The sequence below is a fragment of the Plodia interpunctella genome, chromosome 20 (genome assembly GCF_027563975.2).
Source record: "Plodia interpunctella isolate USDA-ARS_2022_Savannah chromosome 20, ilPloInte3.2, whole genome shotgun sequence".
NCBI classification, from domain to species: domain Eukaryota; kingdom Metazoa; phylum Arthropoda; class Insecta; order Lepidoptera; family Pyralidae; genus Plodia; species Plodia interpunctella.
Window position 1 is genome coordinate 4,730,961 of NC_071313.1, and position 23,077 is coordinate 4,754,037.

General features: G+C 34.4%; 3 protein-coding genes across 13 annotated transcripts in view; 1 reads left to right on the top strand and 2 right to left on the bottom strand.

Annotated features, from left to right (window-relative positions):
• Positions 1-8,858, bottom strand: part of LOC128678783 (ankyrin repeat and sterile alpha motif domain-containing protein 1B-like) — a 93,744-nt gene extending 84,886 nt beyond the window's left edge. Inside the window, exon 1 of one of the 4 annotated variants that reach the window (XM_053760581.1) lies at positions 8,580-8,858. In XM_053760581.1, coding sequence (XP_053616556.1) covers positions 8,580-8,683 — 104 coding nt within the window. In that variant the 5' untranslated portion in view covers positions 8,684-8,858. Of the gene's footprint in view, positions 1-440; positions 750-2,488; positions 2,688-8,579 lie in introns of those variants that run through there. The other 3 variants (XM_053760582.1, XM_053760580.1, XM_053760578.1) reach the window with 3 other exon arrangements.
• On the top strand, positions 1,374-17,353 carry LOC128678784 (transmembrane 7 superfamily member 3-like). 3 transcript variants are annotated; one of them, XM_053760584.2, is made up of 9 exons: positions 1,374-1,458; positions 10,211-10,543; positions 11,120-11,376; positions 12,046-12,217; positions 13,031-13,198; positions 13,408-13,560; positions 14,118-14,378; positions 14,810-14,975; positions 15,382-17,353. In XM_053760584.2, exons 2-9 carry the CDS (start codon positions 10,261-10,263, stop codon positions 15,452-15,454), a joined length of 1,533 nt encoding a protein of 510 aa, XP_053616559.1. In that variant the 5' UTR covers positions 1,374-1,458; positions 10,211-10,260; the 3' UTR covers positions 15,455-17,353. The 3 variants fall into 3 exon arrangements, with proteins under 3 accessions (XP_053616559.1, XP_053616558.1, XP_053616560.1); XM_053760583.1 differs by lacking the exon at positions 1,374-1,458 and adding an exon at positions 9,414-9,767; XM_053760585.1 differs by lacking the exons at positions 1,374-1,458; positions 10,211-10,543 and adding an exon at positions 9,415-9,767.
• Positions 17,354-18,698: 1,345 nt separating this feature from the next.
• toy (twin of eyeless) overlaps positions 18,699-23,077 on the bottom strand; it is a 57,074-nt gene continuing 52,695 nt past the window's right edge. The window contains exon 9 of one of the 6 annotated variants that reach the window (XM_053760597.2): positions 18,699-20,019. In XM_053760597.2, coding sequence (XP_053616572.1) covers positions 19,931-20,019 — 89 coding nt within the window. In that variant the 3' untranslated portion in view covers positions 18,699-19,930. The remainder of the gene's footprint in view (positions 20,020-23,077) is intronic. The other 5 variants (XM_053760596.2, XM_053760593.2, XM_053760594.2 and 2 more) reach the window with 5 other exon arrangements.

The following is a 23,077-nucleotide window of genomic DNA, read 5'->3' on the forward strand; positions in this document are numbered from 1 at the left end:
CGAAGTTTTGCGAATTTACATTGCCAAATCGATATTTGCTAAATGTACATAATACACTCCTCGTTGAAATGAACAACATCACAAACTCGACTTTTATGTCTAAATTTTTAGCTTTTATTGACTGGAAATATCTTTGTCGAGACGAAGCAATTCCCATTGCCATTATTCCGGAGTCTCTAATTCGTAACAATATTACATTGTCATCTGATTTACATTCGGATTTAAATTTGACTTCGATCTGATAACACTGTACTCCCCGTACCTCAAATATTGTGTTCATGAAACAAAACTCAACCGGGTGAGTTTTATATCATACAATTTTGACGCACTAGATTTAGATGCACACAGACACTGGTAATTAGGTATTAAACCAAAAAGCTCTATTGAGACAGACAAATATTTGTCTGCTGATGAATTAATGATCATTATGAAATAAGTACCTGTCAACATCAAACATAACAGCCTTAAGCTTCTTTGTCTTGACCCAATTCCTGCGAATGTTAAATTTCAGATCAGACTTGAAAACATCAAATGCGTCGCCACAACAACTGATTTTCCTGTCTTTATCACTCATCATCACACCATTAAATAGTCTACAGACACAAAAGATCACTAGGAAGAAACATTCTTTCCCTGATGGGTTTTCGAACCACACTAAACCGGGCGAGACGTGACTCATGGGACAACACCGAGGGAACAGGTTTCCAGATAGCGCATCAATAAACTGACACCAAACACAACAGACGAGAAACAAAATTATGCACTAATTGAAAGTAGCTGTGATAATATTACGAATGCGAAGATAAGATATGAAAATGCTTGATAACTTGGATAAGATACTAGAATTGGCCCAAGGAAGTGTACAATTAAACCTCCTATTTAATGTTTCTTATTGCAGAAGAGTAAAATGATGGTGACTTTGATATCAGTGTAATGACCCTATTAACCGTTATTACAACGCTTCATTGGTTAAATAAATCAAAACGTGACACAAATGCTAGTATAATTCACGTAGAAAAGTTCCATGTGAATATAATAGGTATCATATATTAATTTACGCAAAGTTCGCTAACTACAATTGTATAGTTCCAACAGGAAGGTAAATTTGTCCAAAGTCAGAAACACAGGAATATTTTTGATGGTTACTTTCTGAACAAAGATGTTAATGACATCGTTTCGTGCATTCAAAATACGGAAAGTAGAATAGTTGGGTGTAATAAGTAGAATAGTAAGTATGTTTCACTAATGGTGTAGTCTTCCATGTCAGCTCGAGTTACTGTTGTTATCATAATACACACAACACAGGCCCCAGTGTGTAACAGGTACACAACATTGTATAAATAGTTTGCGCAAAAACAGTTATTTATTAGTGATTTTGCCGTTTTAACTTACCGCACGTGTTTACTTGTGCAAATGGGTATTTGTGCAAATAAGATTGAGCGTGTAGAAATAGTACAGGTAAAGGTTGAATCTTCAACCTAAAACCATCAAACTAATCATTATAACGCTTTCATTTATTAATGTAATCATCATCATCATCAGCCTATCCCACTTTATGCGAGGTAGGTACAGTGGGGTAATTTATTAATTTAATATCGTTCTAATAATTTATATTCTTCAAAGTGACTTTCGGTTTGCGTCATTATGTATCTAGGTAATACAAGCGGTAAAATCCGTGCCAAAATGTACAGAAAATGTTTCGAGTATTTTGTCTTCCTAATATTTCTCAATCTTGCCATTGGCTAATTCACGAGCCTGGAAGAAGTGAAACAACTTTTACTTAGCACATCTTAATCTTCATACGTCTTACTAACGCCTACAGATTTGAGCAGATGATGTTTTCCCAGCAACGATAATGCCAAACACAGCGGGTCAGTCCAAGCCGATATATTACTCATACGCGCTTGGACATTTTAGGATTACGTTTTATTTTTCCTCATTTAATGTAGTTCGGATATATACGTATATTAAAAGAAATATTGTAATCGTCAGGTATCTATTTGCGTTCAAGTGAACCCTTTGCGATAGCCTAATGCTTTTATATAGATATAGCGAGCTACAGAATTATCATAGCCAAGTTTATTGATTCAATCATTACCGTAGGGCTATGGTACAATAATAATGATTGAAAGATTATGATCCTTAAATCAAACTGATTCGTCCAGAGAATCCTGTCAGGTTATGGTGTATTTGGAGATATATTGGAGGATAATGGTATCATTGCAATATTTGCAATGAATATGTACATTGTGTACATAAACTAAACCATATATAAATAACACCCGATATCACTGAACGATGGTATCAAAGCAATAATAACTATCTGTAAAAATAATGTTTATCATTTACACCCACAAACGTCGCGTAAATATGGAATTACATATGTATTGGACACTCACGCACTATAACAATACATTTTCCCTGAGTCACAGAAAACATACAAAGGCTATCCATTGATTGAAAGGTCATCAATTTAAGTTCTACTAACCTAAATCGGCTCTTAATATTCCGAAACATCCCATTGTAATCCAACTTTAGGTTATACTTCATGTTGATAAACACACACAATCACAATACCACATCACTAGAACCGTTGAAATGGATTAACTTTATCAACACGCCGTCTTCGCATCAATATTTACTCAAAAATATTTACACAAAGTCGACCAGCTAACCTATCTGAACCACACTGAGCGGCCAAGCAACTGGATGTAGATGAATCATAGCAGGTCGCTTCACTTAGAACTTTTTTTATTGCGGTATTTTTGCTAACTGTACTTGTTCTTTCGGCGCCACGAGTCTAATTAACGTGAACCTTATACCCTGACTAAATACTGAGTAGGCGAGTCCTGGGGAAAATATGAAAAAGCAACGTCGTAATGAATGAAAACCTGTTGAATATCATATACCACTTTGACATTCTGATTAAGAAATTAATGCAAAATGTACTATAATCACCGCAATAACTGAATACGAATATTTCTACTTAATTATATACTACTATATATACTACTCTTCTATTTCATTAGCATTTCATTAGGTTTGTTATCGGAGGTGTTTATACATCAAAATATCCTTCCTGATGCAACCTAAACTTCTTATAATATATTTCCATTGCTAGAAGAATCACTTTCGCAATTGATTAATTTTGGTAGTTACAGTCCACTGCCTATTCCAGTAGCTTACACTAAAGGCACAGTATAATGAAATAGAACTCAAAAAGTATTACCTAAAACAAACGCCTATTTATGAAGCAAATTCCTTCAGCAGGTTGCTTCATTGGAAGCTACAAGTTGTGAGCAAATACATACGTCACAATACACCAGTAATTGTTATGAACGGTCACACATTACCATGTTTGTTCCCATTCAGCGGAAACCAGTCCAAGCGATTACTGGTTATAATGACAACCTCATTATCGGCGATGAAAAAAACAAAACCTAATGAAGGAACAATAGCAAATTACACTTTTTATCGAAATCGATTATTTTCTAGAAATTGTGAATAGTTACTGATTTTCCACAAATGTGAGTGAAAGCACAGACCACTGAAGCAAGAGTGTTCAAATAGTTTGACTTTTTAATATATAAATACCACATTAACATTATCAAATGAAGGCTATCGTCGGTCAAGTTTTGCTCTCTACACAGATAATTACCTACTTAGCTTCTTGATACATGAATTTTCAGCCACAACAACGTGTCGCCCGTAACAAAATTCATTGTCTTAAGTATACTAGTTCAATTTAGTTTTCGATGTCAACACTGTTGTACGTTGTCAATTATTTTTTAATTACGTAGGTAGTCGAAATTACTATCTCTAAAAACCAAGCACACTGGCTTCTTTGAACTAGGTATTGTCTTAATTTCATTACTTTCTAAATACTTATTGATAAACACAAAACTTTCACTTATCTATCATTTATAATAATTAGGTATGAATTATATAATTAACTCATTTTTTATCGTCACTTAGATGCTACATATGATGATTTACTAAAACTGCTCGTAACGAAATAAAAACGTCATTCACGCAACTCAAATCAATAGACAATAGAGAATCACTGTTTGTTTCATCAACATTCTCTTTTTCTCTCGTAATACTTCATCGAAAACATTATTTTGGATAACTCGTAATAAGTCATTTAATGTTTAAAAACAATGTCTAACCAAGAAAATCAACAGGGTATGCTACCCTGTTGATTTCCTAAGCACAGGAAAATCCAGTAAGTACCTACCATATGTCTAATTGACGTGTATCATATACCTACATAAAGGGCTTTAGATTAGAAGGTACTTTATCTTTCGAGTCGTTTAGTTAACCTAATTATATGCTTTTTTTCAAATCTTAAATTGAATCAATGTAGGCCACACTGGCCACTAATACATGAAAAAAAAAGAAGTGGGTTGCACTTGCGATTTAAGGCGAGTCTTCCACCGAACATAGTTGACAAAACAAGTGTCAACTAACAAAACTATTCATGCCAGTGTTTTGGATGCCGGAAACAAAGAGAATACCGTTGGTTGAAAATTGGACACACACGACGCGCTTTTAAATTGCAGGTAGGACCGTAAAAAGTGTACAAAGTACAATCATCAATTCATACAATGAATATTTACCAACAATTAAGGTCGTGCATTTTATTAGCATTATTGTTGCCCAAATACAATAGATACTCGCTGACAGTCAATACAAATGTTTTAGCAATGAGCAAGAAATAAGAATCGGGAGTGGAACTCGAGACACTTTCGCAGAACCTGATAAGAATGTGATACCGACAATTGGCGAGTTTTAATTAAAAGTAGACCAGAAGAATAACTTCTTTGGCAAAACCACGTCTTAGCGCCCTTCCTCCCAGTAGGGCTGGATGACCGAAAAAAGGTTATTCAGGCTGAATAAGCGCAAGTTCTTTCACTGGAGATCTAGGGGCCCTATTCAGCCCTGGGCATGCCACCCTGATATTACGCCACTAAAGTAGACATACTGACTAGCATTGCTTATCACTAAAAGTAGCTTCCCTCTCTCTGTCCCTATGTACGCTTAGATCTTTAAAAAAGGTGCAACTGATTTTGATGTGGTATTTTTCATCTATAGTGTGATTCCTGGGGAAGGTTTAGATGTATAATTTACCCGAGCGAAGCCGGCAAGGGCCGCTAGTTATTTCATAAAATCTTAATACAACCCACGATAAATACGTCTGATCGAATAGGTAGATACCTACCTAAGATAGGTTTCAAACTTTTCAATACTCCATTATGCATCTATAGGTCATGTGTCGAAACCTCATATAATAAAACATGCATTTTACGGCTGTACGTAGAGACAGACAAAAGTTCAACGTACTTCATCGATTGCCGTCTGGCGCACTGCCAAACACTTAACTATAATGGCTTCAGTTATCCGACTTCCTTAAATAGATAAGCTAAGATCTTATTGGGCTGCATTTCTGATTGGTCAATTTAATTTAACTATCAGTTTCGTGGCGTAATGGTTAATATTCACTTTGCTGTCCGCTATACTACTGTGGGGTCGATTCTCGTCCTCATACTAATATTAATGCGAAATTACAGAATTTCGCATAGCAAAGCATAACATACAGATGTTATGCTATCACGAGTAAACTGCTGGACCGATTTTGATGAATTTACTATGAATTCCCACCAAGACTGTGACTTTGGTGAAAATTGTGACTATGGTCATAATCAAGTATTATATATGTCCAATATTGTCACTTTTGGCTGGTGCAAATCCTACTAATAATGGTCTCTGACTTTGTGGTAATATATTGGCCATAACGTTAACCCATTCAAAATTCAAAATTCAAAATTCAAAATTCAAAATTCAAAATTCAAAATTCAAAATTCAAAATTCAAAATTCAAAATTCAAAATTCAAAATTCAAAATTCAAAATTCAAAATTCAAAATTCAAAATTCAAAATTCAAAATTCAAAATTCAAAATTCAAAATTCAAAATTCAAAATTCAAAATTCAAAATTCAAAATTCAAAATTCAAAATTCAAAAATTCAAAATTTATTCAGAAATTAGACCTTCACAGGCACTTTTTCTCGTCAATCTTTATATTTATAGTTATTTCTCACAACCTACAAACTACTGGCATTTCGGAACGACCACTGCTGAGAAGAAATGCCGAAAGAAACTCATTCGAACAGTGTCGGTCCCTATCATGCCAGATCGGCTTACCATTATTGTTTCTTACAATGTTTTTTTTTTCTTTCTAATAATATATAAAAGTACATAATGTACATAGTCAAAAGGTATATCAAAACAGGTTATGATTGTGATCCGAGTGCTGATTATAATATATATATATCGATGTGAAACACAATTAACTTACATGAAAATATATGAGAAACGAGATGACCAGTTCCCTCTGGCAGCACCCGTTCACGAGTTGACGCATGGGACAGCCATCGCGTAGCTCAACCATAATAGAGGGAACCTCGCGACCCGGCCCATTCCACGGCCCATTCCACTTCTATACATATTTTCTTAATCTAAGTTCTATAATAATAAACACATTCATCATCATGGGGTGCCATCTTCGAATTGAAGTTTGGAGGTCAGCATACGGAAACCCTCGCGGCTTTGGGCCGCTATTTTCAGTTGGTTGTATCTAAGTCCGTCCAATCCTTTATGTCATCAAACCACTTTCGTCGAGGGCGGCCAGGAGGTCTTTTTCAGGGATTATGCCTTCAAGAATCAGTCTTAGAAATTCAAACTGGGTTCCCCTTTGTATGTGGCCAAAGAAACCAACTTTACTCTTCCGAGTAGTGGTCATCAGTTCGCGTTGACACTTAGCTTGTTGCAGTACTTTGACATTGGATGTAAAACTGGTCCACGAAATCTTGAACATTCTGTGCAGCAACCACATCTCAAAGGCTTGTAGTCGGTCACAGCTATTTTTTCAAAGGACCCATGTCTCGCAGCCATACAACAGGATAAACCAGACATAACATTTCATAAGACATAATAATAAACACATTATCTGTGGTTTATGTAGCAATGAAAAATTTTGGCATAAGTGGTTGTCAAACTTGTAGTTTAATTCTGCTTTTTCTTTACCTGTGCAATTTAAAACTTATCTTAATGGACTTTCAGTAGTAGTAAATTAGATCTATAAGCATACAAGAATTACTACTACAAAATTATTGAGAAAATTATGACTAGACATTAGCAGAATTGGCAACCGGAACTTGTAAATCAAAGTAGCAGCAAATAATAAAACTGGTACCTACTGAACCTAGAGAATTGCCAATTTGAGCTGACAATACATCATCATCTTACAATTATATAGCTACAAGAATCCAGTACTGGACAAAATTTCATCAAAATCGGCACAGCGCTTTAGCTGTGAAAGTGCAATAAGACAGATCGGTGATCATAATCAATCCAGAATTACTGGACCGATTATGATCAAATTTGGCACAGATATAGAATTCAGGAGGTACATAGACTAACTTAATTTGAAAAAAAAAATCATACACTAAGTATAATATATATACCCAAGTGGTTAAATTACTACATTATAGAATAACAAGTACCTACAAGGAAAACCACAGTTTATGTTACTGCAGACAACCACTATCGCATCTATGCTATAATAGCTGCCAGTACATATTATATATTAACATTATATAGTACAATATGATATGATGTACAAAAATATATCAAGACATAAGTTGACAGCTTTGGTCTCATAGAAATTTCGGGAGAATAAGTACTCCATATGCCTACCCCCGGTTGAATACCCTGGATAGAATTATCCATGTACCAAATTTCATAACAATAGACAAGTATTTGTATATACCATTTGTAGTACAGATTTTGCATGAAAGCATAATGAACACACAAACATACAGTCTCACAAACTTTCAAATTTATAATAATAGTAGATTTATATTTAGTTATTTATAAGTAGATATAAATATCAGCATTTCCATGAACAAACAATACACTCATTGGCCACTAAGCTATTTAAAAAAAAAATAGGTATTGATTTATTAGATAGAATACCATCTAAGTATTGTTTGTAAATAAAGACTATGAACAATAGTTCATAGTCTTTATTTCACATTAGCAAGAAATACATGTAATTTTAGAAAGTGTTAATTACTTGAGTAAAATTCGAAAAATATTATAATAGTAAAGTAAAAAAAAGTTGTTTATTGGGTTTTCTACTGTCAGATTGTCTCTATTTAATTGTACAGCATCTGTAAATGACCTAGTATTTCCATGGAACTGGCCTTGTTATAGAATCTAAATTGGTGTTTCCAAGTCAATCGTCTTTATTAGTAACGTTAACAATCAACGTTGATCGAATTGTACGGGCGATCATTCAAATCTTAAAGTGATGATAATGTAGACATCACAGAATACATGCTACTACGATAACAATAGATATTGTTGATATAAAGTGATAAGAAAACATACAATAACATAAATCATTGGGGCATACTTTTCTTAAATACATAGCATATTTAGCATGTTAACAAGATTATAAACTAATATCTTTCAGAGAAAATTCATCAAGAAAAAGGTAAAAACATGAGTGACCCACCTTGTAAATGGACCACTCCTTTTAGTAATTTGGCCAAGTATTTTCTCTACAGTCTTCCTGTCGCCTTCTCGGGCCGCATCCAACAGCTCCTGACCTCTCCCCATGTCCCATTAATGTTTATTATCACACACAAAAACAACACTTAGTTTATTCATTTCAATTTATACACTAGACTTCACTATCACTACACTTTACAACTTCATTGATCGCAAGCCGCCATGTTTGTGGATTTTGACAGAACGTGAGTGAGGGAGTGCACTCTAGCGGCCGACTAATGAATCGATCTTGCAATGAAGTTGGTAGGTGTAGGGAATGAAATAATTTGTTCTTCTAGGGCTTGTTATTGCACTGTGTTCTAATATCTGTGTTATCGTTAGATTCTTAATTAATTTATTAAATAATATACTTCTATGTAAAATATCTTCTTAGAAAGTAACAATAATAACGCCACGCAAACCTAGCTATACATGGCGAACCGCACCTGTATATAATAGATGATAGCTATTCAGAGATGATAGATATTATATAGATATTTACACATAAAAAAATCTGATTGCCATTTTCCTATGTTCCTGTGGTGTGAGCCTGTAGTAAAAATGCACAAATTCCACTCCAACTAATCCACCGAACAAAACCATACATACATAACAGATTAAATTCCACTAATCCATTTTGTTCCACTCCGATCGATAGGAGAGGTACCCATCAAAATTCCAAATTCAACTTAGTCATTCAAGGATTTTTTGACCACTGGAATGGAACCCGCGTGCGGGGCTCTTTCTATTTTACAACGGAACGCTTTGACTTAGGTAGGTACTATACGTCAATGTCATATGACTGTCAGGTCATCTTATCTGTCGGCTCGGCTGTCGGTCAAGTAGAGGAGGGAGGAGTAAAATAATGTTTGTTTTCTAATCAAATAAATAAAAATATTAATATACATTATGTGTTCTTAAAATTATAATACACGTTTGATTTGATTTAAGCATAATTTAACGTATTTATAAAAAAGGAATTTGGTTATATGAATTTAAATGTCAATAACAGCTGATCGAGTGTTTGAGTGATTTAGATCCTGAAATATGCCAATGCTAATTACATCCAGTGCACATAATACATCGAAAATGCTTTCTGTTCGGATGATATTAATCTCTGTTTTCACATATATTTCAGTTGGGAACACCCAGTGTGAGTATTGTTATTGTAAAAAAGTTAAATTTTTATTGGACCTTGTTTCTTGATAGTTATGTACAATCTTTGTAGGTATTATTTATTAATCCAACATCTTTCATCTGAGCGTTTGCCCGGCTCATGTATTGATATGGATGATATCATATGGATCATTAAATGTAAAGATTTTTTATGAAGTCAATGCATGTTAAACTTTGTGTTTTCATGTTTATATATTATGTATATTTATGTCATTCTGTTTCAATTTAGCAGACCCTGGGCTCTGACACTCAACGGCTGGGGAAGAGCCTAGGATTATTCTCAAAAGAGAGTAAATTAAAAAAAATACCAAAATTAACTTTTTTTCAGCATGTGTTTGTTCCTGTCTTACACAAAAATACTAAGAAAATTCTGAAAGGATTTGCAAATAAGTCTTCATAATATGTTTTTTTTCTTTTCAGCTACTATTTCAATACCCCTGAACAAATCAGTAACATATGAAAATAAACAAATGTATGAGAAGTTCTTGTACATAAACCAATCATCAAAAATCCAAGTAAACTTTGAAAATGAAAATATTAATCCCAAGATTTCGTTCATAGTATTCCAAGTGCACAGTCATATATACAATGTAACTGTGTATAATAACACAAAAAATTATATGTCAACCCAAACAGGAACAAATGTAGGCTTTTACAGTTCTGTTACACTGAAAATTGACACATTTTTTATTGAAAATCCAAATACTATTGGTTTTGAGTTGTATGTAGCAGTGTTTGGATATTATTGGCCAGGTAATTTATACAACTCACTCACGTTTTATCCTTATCCTTACATATTATAAAACAAAATCCCATGTCTGTCTGTCTGTCTGACTGTTTGTGTTAAACTCAAAAACGATTACGCAGATTTTCATGTGGTTTTCACCAATAGATTTCCTGAGGAAGGTTTGGGGTATAATTTATTATGTTTTACCAGAGCAAAGATGTGACTATGTATATATAGAATATAGTATGTTACTTAGAGATATATATTAGTCCTACGAATGTTAAATAGTCGTTGAATAAAAGGTTTTGGCAAAGTTAATTGCGCTTTGGATATCGGTAATGATTTTTGAAGTCAGTATGTTATGTATATTTTATATTATCCTGAGCCAAAACAAAGTTTTTTTTTAATTTAATACATTCTTATTAACAGTATGCTAATCTAGACATTCTATTTGTGTATAATCCCAGAGATATACCACTAACACTTGCAAAAGTACTGTACCCTAATATCCTCAATCAGAAAATAACAATAGTAAGGATATCCAGTATGACAATAATACATTTGCTTAGCAATTTGTAATACATTGAAGTGATTATTTTCAGATCCAATACCTGGTGGTTGTAATATGGAGTTCCCACAACCAATAGCGCCATATATTCGGGTTATAACCAATGATAATTACATCCTAGCCGATGCAGCTTTGCCCCAAGCGGTGAATGACATGAAATGCACCGAATTATCATTAAATGTTAAATTTTATATGATGTATCTTCCGGAACGGGATTTTAGTCAAGCTACTTACTTTGATAGCTTGAAGAATATGTTAACACTTGACAAAATAGTAAAAAAAGGTGTTGAGGTAGGCTTTTTAAATTTTTTTAGCAAAGATTAGAATGTTAATTTTTAACCCCTGATGCAAAAAGAGGACTGTTATAAGTTGTAATAAGTTTAAGGTGAACCGATTTGGATGCGGTATTTTTTATTTGATAGCTAATTTTTATGCGGTGCTTCTCAGATATCAAAATCGGTTCGGCCATTCAACAGTTTTAGCAAAATTAATATTGAAAGTCGGGGGTCTTTTAATTTGTCTAACAAGTAAATAAACTACTTGTATTTTATAAATTACTTGTATCTTGTTTTTATACATTTCAACAAAAACATTTTAGATAAGAAATTGAGTTTGTTCCTTACTTATCGCTTTATGTACTTAACCAATCTTGAAATTTCGTCTTAAATCGACGTAGTTAGTATTACAGAGAAGGACATAGGCCAAAAAGTTATTTTATCCTAATCCTAACTAAATTATAAATGCAAATGTAAGTTTGTTACCTCTTCATGCTCTATCTACTCAACCAATCTTCTTGAAATTTGGCATACATGTAGTTTAAAGTATGGAGAAGGATATAGGGTACCTTTCATCCTGGAAAGTAACTGTTCCCGTGGGCAAAAGCTACTAATGTATAGAAAGCACTAGCTTTTTCATACTAATGAATGTTCGTTTTTTTTTTAAATTTTAGTTTTGTTATAGATCCCCGAAACTAATATACGGAAAGAATTAAGACGCATGACAAGTGCATACCGTGGTACTGGAGTTATATATGTTGCAGTGGCTTATACTTATCCAGAGAAGTTATACTCAGTGTACGCGCCTGGATATTCCTACGCCTGTTCGCCTCTTGTGGATGGATGCGAACTCCTTGGTAATGAGCTCTGATAGAATATCTGGTTAAATGTTTCAGCCAATGAAATATTTTCACCAATAGTAGCACGCCAAACCAGTTCACTATTGCAACTCACTCGGACCAAAAGCATTTTAAGCGAGATAGTCTGTTTAAAGTCTTATGTAGTAGCAGTAAGGTTGTTATTTGATTGATGTGTCTATTCTCCGTGTGTTATGGGATGTCTAAACATCATAGAGCAACAAGAAAAGGATAACATTGTAGGTAGTACTGTGCCTTATCCATATCGGCAGTTCTGCGGAAAATTTGAGATTAGTAAAATAAAATTATCGATAGGTAAAAAAGAATTTAGTCCGTTAAGACACTCTCTTAACATATTCCTGGCGTTGTTCGGGTTTATAACGGCGTAATGCTTGGGGTTCGCGTAAAAAATAAACCGTTTTAGATATTCAGCTGTAATTTAACAACCAGCCTGCCAGACATTAACCCTCATTGGGAATGCCATTATTGGCTATTAGCTGACATGGCCTATGTATTAATTGCGTATGAATTCATTCTGCTATCCAAGAAACAAAAATATATTGGCATGTACCTACATACAACTTGAGTTGAAGTCGATGACAAGCTAAGATTAAAATAAGTATTGATTTTATTTCACGGTTTTGACTGTTAGACAAAAGACAAGGGCAAAGATTTATTTGCAAATACATAATGAGTTTACATTATTTAGGTACAATGTGGTGTTAAATATTGAAAATATTATTTAAATGGAATTGAATGAGAATGAATTTGGAAATATTGAAGTAGAAGAATATAGCTGGCCATATTTTTTAGATGATTTGCTGTCAAGGTTTATCTGTATACTGTTGTTGTTTGGCGGGCTCTTCATATGCTTCCTTGGCCATCGGTTCTTCAAGACGGAAATGTTCCTGATCGGATTACTATCAGGAGTGGTGATCACCTACATTTTGATCTCATTAATTGCCGAACTGGATAATTCTGGTAAGTTGAGTTTATTTTTTTGAAGTGAGAAACCATGAGAAACATATGTTGTTTCTCGTGGTTTCTCACTTCAAAAAAATACATTCTCGTGGTTTCTCACACCCTCTTCTCTCTTTCTATGTTTTATTTTAACAACAAGGTCTCTGTGACGACATTAAATGCTTGTGCCAAAAATTGACTTCTAGTAAAAAATAATAATTTTGTTTTAGCTTTAGTTTTGGCGTCTCTCCTGTCTGGTACTTTCTTCGGAGCCGTTTGGTGTTTATTCTGGTGGTTCTACGGTATCCCAGTAGTGTCTGTGCTTCTACCGGCTATGAACGTAGGATTTTTAGCAGCCGCTATCTTTTATTATCGACTACCAGGTAAAATCTATACGAAATGTTATTAAGAAGAGATTTGCGTTTTTAGTTTGAAACGAATAAGTAACATAGGTGATCAATTATTGCGGAAAAATTGCGAGCGAAGTTGTGGGCGGCCGCTAGTATTTTATAAAGCACAAAAATTTTTTTTAGTTCGTAACATATATATTTATTTTGCGCCTTTTTTATACATAACCCGGCATCTATATTCACAGCTATCTGTATAAATGTATAACTGGACAAATGTATAAATGAACCTTCTTCATAACATATTATATCTAATCCCTCGATCGCGCACAATGGAGATACAATCGATAAATTATTTTATCGGTGCATATGCACCGGTTGGTGGTTCTTTAGTGAAAATTGGTTTATCGTGACGAATCAAAGTACATTGTTGTTTTCCTAAAACAAAGCAATGTAAATTGATTCGTGACCATGCCTGACACTATTCCTACTTTATAATATAGATACAGGTAATAATAGAAGCGAAGGGCAGCTTTACACTAGCAGTAGAGTAGTTATTACCTACACTGTAATACAGTTTTTTTTTGTTTTAGGTGGTATTTTAATGCTTCAAGATGAAATTGCATTCTGGACACTCTTCGTGTTTTTAATGCTAATAATATCTGTATTATTTGTGCCCGTGACTTTCATCTGCAACATTATGGCTTGTGCCGTGCTTGGCGCGTACGCGGTTGTGTACCCTATGGACTTCTATTTTGGGTCCAATTTGCGATACATTATAATCAATGTTGTCAGAAGAGCTGTAGTCCCGGGATTTGAGAAAGCCGTGCTGTCACCGCCCTTCGAATGGAAAGGTGAGATAAATGATGATTTATATTAATGATTGATAAGATGAGATAAAAATAAATATTAATAAAAAAAAGAATAAGATACAATTATAAAACTCAGGTTTTTCCATATGTAACGACGAGAAACACTTCGTTTTACTTCTTATAGAGTGTGATATCGTTGTATTCTGGTATCAGATTTTATCCAAGACGCTGATTTTTAAGACATGATTTTTAAGAAATAGGAATAACTCTGGTACACAAATCAGAAATTCCGTTTCGCCATGACTTTGGTGTGAGAAATATATATATTACAGTTTTTGTAAAAAAAAATCACAATCCAGCTACTAATCTAAACAAACAAAAAAAGACAGCATAAAACAGGCAAGTGTCAGTGTTACAGTAATTCAAAAGGGATCGAGAGACGAGCTAGTTTTTAATATTGCTGATTGTTTCAGACGGAGCAGTGACTGTGATGTGGATAGTACTGGCCATGAGTGGGTTTCTCTTCCAGCAGTACCATAACAGAGGAAGGCCGCCATTCCCCCCTCCCCCGCGCAGCATAAGCCCCCGCATGCCCGACCTCGTAGATCATAGAGAGCAAACGGAAGAGAGGCGACATTGGTAAGTTAATTATGAACGTCTAAAAGTTTCTTGTCTAATGGTAAGTACTAGGAATAACGACTTTCCCCCTCCCCCACTCATCGTCAGCCCCCGTATCGAGGAGCATAGAGAGCAGGCTGAAAAGAGACGGACACTGGTATTCATAACTATCTACTCACTCTTAACAGCAAACCATATCCATCTATTGTACATTGTAACATCGAATGCAAAGAAATAATGCGATAATATTTTAACAAATAACTGAATCTTTAGAGAAAATAAAAAGCGCACATGTTTGTCTTAAAATATCTATTATATTTTCTCATTAATCTAAAAGCAACTTTATTCTTATAACTCTTAAAATTAAATTGGAATAACTCTCATTATCTCTTTCATTTGTAATCTGAATATATTTATTTAATTTCAGGCGCTACCTGCGTATTGTCGCACGCCCCAGGACCAACCCTCAACCTACTGAAACATCGCCACTATTACTGTAAATAATATAAGAATGTAAACAATTTTTTAAGGTAGGTTAAATTTCTATTTTTTGCGTCAAAGTAAAGCTAAGTGCGCACTACGATTTTCTATCTCGCAATTATCGTTGATATACCTCGCAACAGTTTTTAGAGAACAGAGAGTGAATTTCACTTCTCAAGTAAGAACCAATCACATTGCGGTGTGTTTGTCATTGCGTCACAATTGTGCACTGTTATTGGTTAGCTGCGTCTCATTGCGAATCGACTCGACGGTGAGATGTAAACAGCAAAATCGCACTACACACACAGTGAGCGCAAATGCCCTTATAACATCGTTTCTGCTTAGAAATCCGTTTATAAATTCTTGTATCGATATAAAACAAATTGTAGTGCGCGCTTTGCTTAAATATCCATGAATATTTACTATTGTTATTACTATTATCGTTTAAAATAATACGTTTTATTCATAGGTTTATCTATATATAGCTTATCATACATATCATTTAAAATAATCGATCTCCTCTATCGTGCCTAAGTCCTAATTTAGCCATGTCATTAATTTTATATTTTTTGAAATACATAAATATTTTGTGTAGGTGTTGGATTTTATAATGTTAAGTTACTAGAATATTATATTTAATCAGTAAATGATGGCGAGGCTACAAAGGTATTAAACTACCTTTGTTGTTTCACTAATCTACATTAATTGAGAGTAAAGTTCTGATTGGTCGAACATCGATAACCTTCAGTGGCGTAACTACAGGGTCGTAATTCGGCAAATTCCCACGAGCCCCCAGCACAAAGAGGCCCCTATCCCGGGTAATAACTACTTTATTGTTTTATTCTTAATTTCGTCTATACCAAAAGGAATGAAGACGTGATATTGTATAATGGGTGTCCGATTAGTGAGCGTACTCTAACTTAGCAACTTGACTAGACAAAAAATAACATTTATATGCAGGTAATAACCAAATATAATAGTTAAATGTCACTGTAGTTGATCAATTTTATTAAATAAATAAATTACAATTTTTTGTTCTCATAAAGTATGTTAGGAATGCTTTTTGACTCCAAAACCGTGACGGCACATCACATTACAGTTTTGTTTTTAACATTTAAAAAAAAGTATCTGATTTGATTAGTTGGAAAGTAGCCAATTGGGCGTCCAAAGTATGAATGAGCGTTTTTCCCCGTCATTAGTTTACAATAGGGTATAGTTACGCCACTGAAAGTAGACTCATCTCTTTTGATGTAGGTACATAAGAGTATTGGTCGTTTTTAGTGAATTTCTACTAAGTTGTTAGCCACTAAGCCCGTGTAAACATAATATTGTGGGCCGAGATATTGTTTAAAAGTATGCTAGTGCCCAAAGATAAGACTGAATCTGGTGGATATTTAAATAATGTATTTCGGTCAGTGAGTAAAAGGGGGTACATATATTTTTAAATATTTTGCTCAAAATATAAATAAATATGTCTTGTTCTATTATTTTTTGTCCGAAATAGTAGATATTTTTTAAAGGGTTGTATTTATAAGATTTTTGGTTATATACTGTTTAAGAGTCTTATGAGTCGAAAATAATTTTGGTTACAGAAAATACGATTCAATTTTGAATTATGTCACAATATAACATAGGTAAAGGTTTATTAGAGCTTTGAAAACATTTTATAACGTCTCGATATATTTCTTATTATAGTTCACAAACACGAAAACATGTTATTCTAATGTTGTTTATAATTCTTCTTATATCATGTTCCATGACTACTTAGCAAAAGATCAACGTGTTTTCAAATAAGAAATCATCGATCTATCTTACTTTTAAATTCACCAAATATTGACCAGTAAGACCAGTCTTAAGAAAGACTGGTCTTAAAAGTGATGCTTATATTCCAGCTTAGCTTAATAAAAATATTATTCTGATTTATGCATTTTTATATTTTGAAAACTCCACTCATATGATTGAATGTTCTAGTACACATCTAGGCCAATCAAGAAAAAGGACTATACATTTCAGATTCTTCTCATAAGCGATGGGTTATCAGTCACAATTTAATCTCAATTATTCTTAATATCATCAGTACGCCCACCATACAGCTAAACGTAGACAGAGCCAGGGGTTGGGAAACTCGATGTGTGATACTGTATTCGACATGTGATACTGTACACGCAAGAAGAGGAAGATAAAGAATATTAGTGGGACCTAAAAAAACTAAGAATTATATGACATTTTATAAATATGTTGAATTGTTGAACACTGATAATGACGGCTAAGATAATTTAAAACCAAACAGGTTTATGCGTCCCCCGTAATCAGAGGGGACAGACGGACGAACAAAGTGTAAACCAATTATACATATAATTAATTATAATAATTAAATAATTATACATATAAATAACCGTTGATAATCTGCAATTGTTTACTGCAAGCGACGGCAGAGGGAGGCGCTGTCTGCGTGCTTTTGAGGCCTGCCTTCGAGGAATGCCTTTGCATCGTGGCACAGGGTGATTTGAAATAGAGATGTAATGAACAGAGTAAGTTTGTAGTCAAAGTTTGTACTTACATGCATTTGTAGCTTGCTAGTTGTATAACGTTTCTTCAAACACTGCGCACGCGCATGGGTCGTCTGAGAGTATTTTATACTCTTCAGCCAATTTTATTGTTTGGTACCAGTATGTTTTCAGTAATTAGCAAATTTAATGTGTGCTAAAATATTAATTCTATTTTATTTATGATACAAAAAAATCATTTTCACTATCTGATCACACTGTATAGTATACCGCTACCCCAGCAGATCACTATAATACGTACAATGCAACGTTTAATCCCATCCCATTGTCGCAGAACCCTCCCCGATGAGGGTAAACTTATTTGTGTGAGTGTACATAAAACAGTACAAATCCAACACAAAATTAATACGCACCGCCCAAATACAGTTAACAGCATAATTTCCTTAGCAGAATGCAATTTTTGAGGGCGAATCACAGAAGCAATAGGGTTCAATATGGCACGATTGCCGCGCCATCTGCCGAGTAGCTACTCAATAGTTTATTAATAATATTTTATTCTTTATTGGACTATTGTCGGGATATTAGACACACTCGAGTGTACACATTTGTCATTATAAATGATATTAACTTGGGGTTGATTTAAGTTTGCTCAATAGTAGTGCTTTTCATAGATTAGCTATGGAACTCCGCGGTATAGAATTTCTATAATGCATCATTTTCGATATAAAACAACACAATCTTCACATGTATTGGCTATTTTTATTGAAATTTTTTATCGAAAAATATCCATATTTTAATGAAACAAAAAGCAATGGTTAATGCAATATTTATTAAATTTCACCGTAGGTAATCTTCTCAATCTATATGCACTTATAATAGATTATAATAATAATTTATTTTACACTTAAAATCTATGTTATTTTACATACATTACTGTTACGCCTATACCACGTCCTCCATATTGCATTTATTTAAAAATATAATGTACATATAAATAGATGAGACAGTTGTGCAGACCAGCACCAGAATATTTTTCGGAGCAAAATATTTTACAGTTTAATATTTTATATACGGTGAAGTCTTGTTTACAATTTTGTACATGTCACTCATTGAATTTCCCAAACTTTTGACGTAAAATGTCATTACTTACTAAATTTTAATCACAGCAATATTGATCTTATTTTAATTAATAAATAATATAAATTAATTCGTTTCAAGGGCCGTGCTTTAAACAAATTTCGGTACGACAGTCACAACACCTATTAGTGTTAATTTTACTATACAATAATACAAACATGATTAGTTCGTATGACAGCTCGAGGGGTTGGGGTGTGAAACAAATCGCTGTAACGAAGCTTACTGCAGTTTTTTCCTCTACAGAATTAATGTTTTGCACCCCAATGCATACATCAAAGAAAAGGGTTGTGCTTGTAAAGGGCGCAACACTCAATTATACAAACGTTGGCACAAACAATTTACATTTTATTTCCGGCAGTCGCCGCGAGAGACGCTGGCGGTTAAAACCTTCCACTACTCAACAATAGATGGCGCGTATCTATATTTACAATTTTTCTTGTTTCTAGCTTACTATTTTTGTCACAAGGCATTGATTTGTACTACATAACTAAACTTATTCTGTACATTACACAATATAATGATTACCTAAATGAATCGGAATAAAAATAATACAATTCAATGCCTATGTGTTCTTACGTCTACCTTTGAACATCATCAGTTGCTTCTTAATTTATCATTGTGTCATTCAAATGCACTGTTTTCACTGGTAATTCACTCAATTTATGATACAGAACTGTTTTGTTCTTGAATTTCTCCCGCCAAAACACTGTCGTGTCCCGCCGTCATATTTAGAGCGTTCATAGACAAGTCGGCGTAGTTGTGCGCGATGTCGCCGCTAGATGGCGACTCGGGCACGTTGTTCGGGTTCTCGGGCATCGAGAGCAGTCGATGCGGGAACCCGAAGAGCTGAGATCACTGAAGTCGTCCCCAGTAGTTCGACGCGAGGTCCGGCCCTTGCGAAGGTATTTGCACAGGCACGCTCACACCCGCCGATATTACACCTATAACAAAAGAGGATCGTAAATAGGTAAGTATATAGTACCTGGTACGATGGATGCTACATAATTGAGCAAAGTAATTCATGTAGTAGTATTCCAAATTACATGCGACAGTGATGCCCCGAAGCATAAAAGAAATCTCAAAATTTATGACCGGCTGTCTGCATGACATCGACCATCTTTAGGAATGCTGTTATTACATATCAGCTGTCTAGCTCGCTGATGTGGCCCCTTAATCGATCGACACCATGTGAGGTATAAAAATGGCTTAAATAAATCTACTTAGGCTAAAGTAAGAAAACTCTGATGAAACCGCACAGATATATGAACATTGTTTTTATATCCTGTGGATGAAACATGCTGTGTTAGTGACAAGAGCTTATACATGTTCTTATCTGTGCTAGAGCATCAACTATATGTGAAGATAGAAATCCAACTAAAATTCAATAACGCAAGGGCTAAGGATAAGCATTTAATAGCATTGTCTGAATTGTCTCACATATTCAGTATAAGACAATATCAGATACCGTCTCAATAGCGTGCCATAGACAATATACCTATATGGCATAGACAATATGCAGCAAGTGTCAATCAAGTATTACAACGTGGTGACAAGCGAATACAATACTGTAACTACGCATTAATACGCTGAGATTCTTATTGTCACCGAGCTAAAACTTTTACTAAACCAGTATTAAATCAGTAATAAATCTTATAATTTCTTATCCATAAATTGGTACCTATTACTTCTTTATTAATACACTACTACGCTTATGTATTAGACAAGTTAGTACTGCACCGTACTGCGGTACTAACTTATCAATGACATAAAAAATACCACTAGTAGGTCGTATTTTTTAGCATTTTGCTAGTCTATGATTAATTTGGAATTAAGTAGTGAATCATCCTTATCCTTACATATTATAAAACAAAGTCCTCTGTCGCGTCTGTCGTTCACCAAAAGATAGTGTGATTCCTGATGAATGTTTAGATAGTATAATTTATTATATTTTTATCCGAGCGAAGTCGGGACGGGGCGCTTAGTGTTGTTTCAAAAAGATGAATCTTTATGCGTGTTTTAAGAATCAAAATTACTTTCATTTGAAGCTGAACTATGATTTATTGACACCCGTTTCATATATGGCGGCATAGGTAAGTAAATTTTATATTTGGGCTCGTATCCTAATGAAACAAGCCCGTTGTCGAGTATCACTAACCAGCCATATGTCTAATAGGATTACAGTCCGTTCATTACAGCCAATCGCGTTATCGTGTGCTCTCGCTTCGATTATACCCGTTGCGTTCAGTCATAAAGCTATCTGGGCTATGCTGGTGTTAGGGAATTAACCGTTTGAGGTTTCCAATTAAACTTGTTAAACTCTAAGTTCTATTTTTTAGAAGCACAACTAAATAATAAATTGTTGAAATAGGAGGTACAGTCGGGGACAGTTAAAACTAACCCTCCACCTAACATTTGCTGTCACATATGGAGAAGGTCGATGTGCCTTCGACTATAGGTACCTAGATTATAGACTAAGGGTGGATATTGACTAAACGTCTTCAAACTGAAAAGAAGTAGAAATTAACCACATATGAATTAAGAAATTAAATGTATTAAGTATGGATTACAAAGATTTTAATATAAAAGGCAAAAAATAAATAATAAAACGAAAACTACTTTTCTAAATGGTGAAGTTTCATAGAATAAAAGCGGCAAAACGATTTGAATCGGAACGGTTCGCAGTATTGCCAACATCATAAATAAGTGCGGGCATAGACACAAACCATTGAGTAAACGGGTCTCGCAGGAGCTGGTTAGAAGCGATAATAACGCGTAATGAATGTAAACGTACCCTTTCGCTATAAATACCAAAAGTACAGAATAAAAGCTCATATAGAGACTGATATGGATGAAAATTGGAATTTGTAGGTGCTCTGTACGAAGTACTTACTTACCTACATGGAAAACAGAAAACTTAAAAAAATTCATTGTAAAAAGTATTTTTCTTGTCTTTAATCGACAGCGGCGATTCCTTCACTAGGGTCAAATATTCTTGATTTGTACAGAGGAAGTTTTATGGCTTTCAAGTCAATAAAAACTTAAAATTTTTGGCACTATTCATTTTGTTGTCATATTTAATCAACAGTAGCCTAAAAAGTCGACACGCAATTTTTATTTTATTTTGAAGAAAAAGTCTGTAATTTTAGTACGTGTTAGTTGATTTATACTTATACTCGCCTATCCAGAAAGTTTGTTAAATTGTTATTGTTGTTATATACCAAAACAGCGTGCAGAAGTTTCCGCAATAAGTATGTCTAAATATATTCTGTATCGACGTTATTTTGGCGCCCTTTCGCGACGTGAAACGGAACTGTTATCGCGGTACTGCACGCGGCAGGGGCGCGATCGGGGATATAATGACTGTATGCCCACGCCCCGTCCTATACAGTTGAGATGCCGCGTTAAATGGAACGTCGGTTTAAATCATATTTCTTACTAATTGAGTTTAAAGTCTTTTGTGCAACAGTATTTCTAAATTAGGTGATCAAACTGTGCGATAAAATTTTATAGTAAAATATGGCAATTAGGTATATAAAAATTATTCCAAATCGTTAGAAACATTTAGTTTTATTACTTATTCTTTAATACGAATAACGAATAATTGACTACGCAAAAATGAAATCGGCATTAGGTATTTGAAGTATCAAATGGGTGCATTTGATACCCATTTGATATGGGCATTTAAGCTTTTATAAGCATTTCCAGCTTCGTGCTACCGTACGAAACTGGAAATGCACCCATCGAAAGAATGCAAAAGGGTAAATGAAACGCGAGCGTGCATTCTGAATTGTGAAAAACTCTTTTGTTCGCGGTCGGCGCTGGAACTCCGCGCCCGAACAATGCCGCGAAACGCCCGAAACAACAATAATTCATACCGCTTTCCGCCACCTACGGCTAAAAATGTCCGCCGCATGATATATAATATCAAATGGAAAAGTTACCGCTTTTTAAAACAATGGCAACGCCAACGCCTCACAGTTTGGTCTTTTTCCACGAATA

Coding starts and splice junctions, on each gene's coding strand:
- LOC128678784 (XM_053760583.1), top strand. CDS start 9,662: ATGCCAATGCTAATTACATCCAGTGCACATAATACATCGAAAATGCTT. Junction 9,768..10,210: donor TTCAGTTGGGAACACCCAGT/GTGAGTATTGTT, acceptor TTTTCTTTTCAG/CTACTATTTCAATACCCCTG. Junction 12,218..13,030: donor GGATGGATGCGAACTCCTTG/GTAATGAGCTCT, acceptor CATATTTTTTAG/ATGATTTGCTGTCAAGGTTT.